The sequence below is a fragment of the Sinocyclocheilus rhinocerous genome, unplaced genomic scaffold (genome assembly GCF_001515625.1).
Source record: "Sinocyclocheilus rhinocerous isolate Xijiao unplaced genomic scaffold, SAMN03320098_v1.1 scaffold4532, whole genome shotgun sequence".
NCBI lineage: Eukaryota > Metazoa > Chordata > Actinopteri > Cypriniformes > Cyprinidae > Sinocyclocheilus > Sinocyclocheilus rhinocerous.
The window spans coordinates 72,839-76,938 of NW_015661403.1; the positions used below are offsets into that span (position 1 = coordinate 72,839).

General features: G+C 42.8%; 1 protein-coding gene across 1 annotated transcript in view; it reads left to right on the forward strand.

Moving 5' to 3' along the window:
- Positions 1-4,100, forward strand: part of homer2 (homer scaffold protein 2) — a 21,952-nt gene that overhangs the window by 2,664 nt on the left and 15,188 nt on the right. The window contains exons 3-5 of the mRNA XM_016535878.1: positions 3,057-3,193; positions 3,508-3,652; positions 3,825-3,887. Of these exons, the coding sequence (XP_016391364.1) occupies positions 3,057-3,193; positions 3,508-3,652; positions 3,825-3,887 (345 nt within the window). The remainder of the gene's footprint in view (positions 1-3,056; positions 3,194-3,507; positions 3,653-3,824; positions 3,888-4,100) is intronic.

The window sequence follows — 4,100 nt, forward strand, 5'->3', positions numbered from 1 at the left end:
ATTGTTTGGTCAGAGACATTCACACCAGTGGCCTGCTGGAGGTCATTCTGTAGGGCTCTGGCAGTGCTCATCCTGTTCCTCCTTGCACAAAGTAGCAGACCTTCTACGGCCCTGTCCAGCTCTCCTAGAGTAACTGCCTGCCTCCTGGGATCTCCTCCATGCTCTTGAGACTGTGCTGGGAGACACAGCAAACCTTCTGGCAATGGCACGAATGGATGTGCAATCCTGGAGGAGTTGGATTGCCTCTACAACCTCTGTAGGGTCCAGGTATCGCCTCATGCTACCAGTAGTGACACTGACCCTAGCCAAATGCAAAACTAGTGAAAAACAGTCAGAAAAGATGAGTGGGGGAAAAAATGTCAGTGGCCTCCAGCTGTAAAACCATTCCTGTTTTAGGGGTTGTCCCGTTGCCCATCTAGTGCACTCGTTTTTAATTTCATTAACACCAAAGCAACTGAAACTGATTAACAACCCCCTCTGCTACTTGACTGACCAGATCAATATCCCAGGAGTTTAATTGACTTGATGCTATACTCTGATTAAAAAGTGTTCCTTTAATTGTTTTTGAGCAGTGTAGTAGTAAAGATGAAGGGATGATCGCGCTCCGCGCTACTGTTAGAACTGAGGCGTTTATACAGCGATCTGTAGCACCACATCAAAGAGCGCCAAAACGACATGTATTGTCTGAATTTCGTGAAAAAATTAAATGATTTGTTCGGTACACATGCATACCGAACCGAAAGACCCATACCGAAAATTTTCGGTACGAATCAGAATCAGAATCAGAAAGAGCTTTATTGCCAAGTATGTTTGCACATACAAGGAATTTGTTATAGTGTCACAAGCTTCCAGTACACGGAGACAACAACAACACACAGATACCATCGCATCACATCGCATCGCATTTTATGTGTGTACCGGAATATGTGTACCGTTACACCCCTAATATTTATATATACAGTGCCGATCCTAGAATTCTGTGGGCCCTAAGCAAAACTTTGTCGGGGCCCCAAAATGCTCCCCAAATCCTTAACCTTTCTTTCAGAGCAGTTTCACTGTCAAAACAACAGTGAGTAAAAAAAAAAAAAAGGCAGTAATACAAAAAAGGAAGAAAATTGCAAACAATAGGGCAAATACAACAGAAAAAAAAGACAAATAAAATAAACAATTTAGCCTATAATAGCCTACTATACAGAAATTGATTAAAGTAATCAAATGTACAAATAAATCACTGCATAGACTTCACCATATAAATTAAAAATAAATTAATTCATAAAGTTATGAACAATATTAAGTGAAGAGCAGCTGATGACAGACAGAGGCAGGTTTATACAGTAGGATGCTGTCACGGAGTGCACAGATCTAATATGCTGACTAGCATTCGATTGTTTACAACGGACGGACATTTTGACATATACATAGAGCCATATTTGTCCTTGTTTCACTCTGACTTGAATCGCGCTCATGGAAAGCGCTTGAGAAACTGCAGCTCAGTGCTTTGAACTCGTTTTTTAATATCGAGCAAGAACGGCATGGAGACTTATACGACAGTCATGTTACATGGTTTGACTGATTGGCATGTTACGTAGAAAGTGAGACAGCCCACTGCATTAAAGAAACATTCATGTTTTCATAGCAGCTGGCCAAAATCAACAACAAAACTGAAATGAAATCATCTTTGAGAGGAAGGTGGCCTCCTGGTGTTTCGGGGCCCTACGCAACATGCGTACGTTGCATATAGAGAGGATCGGCTCTGTATATATAAAACAATTTTATTTTATTTTTCCTTATTTAGAAAAAGTAAATCCAAAATTCTGGCATGAAACTCTAGATGATGCAGTCCGATAGGTTAAACTCAATCTGACATAATGACATCATCATCTCATGGTGCAGCTGATTGGTTATCTTTGTATCAGCAGCCAATGAGCTCGCTGCTGTACATTCATATATTTAGCTGCAGCGTGCTTCAGAAACTCTCCACCTTCCCCAGCTCCACCTGTATAGATCTGCTACGAGGTGATTCATGTGTGCTATATGGGGGTTATTTCATGTTATTTGTGCAGCAGCAGTATTTCTTTCATGCTCACAGCAGCATGTTGTGGATGTATTGGCAGCAGCAGATCTATTCCACCAAGACCAAACACATTAACATTGTCGTGTACATTACCATGCCAATCCCACCGAGAGCTGTCATGATAGAACTCATATTATGGTAAATTTAAAGTAATACATTAAAGGGATAGTTCACCCCAAAATGAAAATTCTGTCATTAATTACTCACCCTCGTGTCGTTCCAAACCCGTAAGACCTTCGTTCATCATCGGAACACAAATCAAGATATTTTTGATGGAATCTGACCCTCCATAGACAGCAACGCAACTGAAATGTTCCCAGACAGAATCGTAGCAAGGAGATCGGTAAAACAGTCCATGTGACATCAGTGGCTCAACTTCAATTTTGCGAAGCTACTTTTTGTGTGCAAAGAAAACAAAAATGACGACTTTATTCAACAATTCTTCTCCACCGAGTTACTGTCTTCTGCCATTTTGGAGAGTATCACAACGCATACACGCGCTTTACCCTAAGTGTAAACGACACCGATTACTTTTGTTAAATAAATTATTTTAGTTTTCTTTGCGCACAAAAAGTATTCTCGTAGCTTCGCAAAATTGAAGTTGAGCCACTGATGTCATGTGGATTATTTTACCGATCTCCTTGCTACGATTCTGTCTGGGAACATTTCAGTTGTGTTGCTGTCTATGGAGGGTCAGAGAGCTCTCCGATTCCATCAAAAATATCTTGATTTGTGTTCTGAAGATGAACAAAGGTCTGGAACTCGTGAGGGTGAGTAATTAATGACAGAATTTTCATTTTGGGGTGAACTAACCCTGTAATTTACTAAATTGCTTCAGTCATAATCTTACATTCATTTGTTTTTGTTATAGATAAAGTCATCTTCATAATGTAAAGCAGTCAATGGTGTGCTGTTTTCATCAGACGTCAGTAAAGTGTGTGTGAGTGACGTCTGTTAACGTGAAATTGTGTCGTTTTGTCAGGAATCTGGCCGTGAAACTCCATCAGGCAATCAAGCATCCAGCATCAACGGAACGGATGATGAGAAGATCTCACACGTGCCGGAGAACACAGCGCTGATGAGTGAGAACGACCGGCTGAAGTCTGTAGCGGAGCAGAGGTGAGACGATCACTGACTCCGCTGATATTCCTTTATTCATATTCCTAATATTTATCACCAGCCCTAAAGCGTGTGTGCCTGTGTGTGCGTGTGTGCCTGTGTGTGCGTGTGTGCCTGTGTGTACTTGTGTGTGTGCCTGTGTGTGCTTGTGTGTGTGCCTGTGTGTGTGTGTGTGCCTGTGTGTGTGTGTGTGCCTGTGTGTGTGTGTGGTGTGTGTGTGTGTCTCACAGGGAGAGCGTGTGTGTATGATTGCGTGTCTGTGTGTCACAGCGAGAGCGTGTTTGTGTGCCTGTGTGTGTGTGTGTGTCTGACAGTAAGAAGCTGGAGACGGAGCTGCAGGCGCTGATGGACAGTAACGCTCGGCTGACGGACACGCTGCAGGAGGCCAACAGTAACGCCGAGAGCTGGAAGAGTAAAGTGACGCAGAGCCAGGACGAGAACAACCAGCTGAGGAACAAGGTGAAGAAGTAACTTAGCTTAGCTCAGTTTAGTTGAGTTTAACCACCGGGTTACAGAATCAGAATCTGTAGTTTAGGAGACGTTTGCATTCGCTGTCATATTGAGTTCAGGTGTGTGTGATTGAAGAGCTGTAGTGCTAACGGTGTGTGTGTGTGTGTGTGTGTGTGTGTAGAGAAACGCTCAGCTGAGTCTCAGAATTCAAGAGCTGGAAGCAGATCTGCAGGAAAAAGAACAGGTGAGTTTCTCTCTCTCTTACACACACTCTCTCACACACTCTCTCACACACACACACACGCACACACACACACTTGTCTGGTTTGCTATCCTTGTGGGGACTCTCCATAGGCGTAATGGTTTTTCTACTGTACAGACCGTATATTCTATTGCCCTACACCAACCCTACCCCTAAACCTACACCTCACAGGAAGGAATCTGCATTTTTAGATTT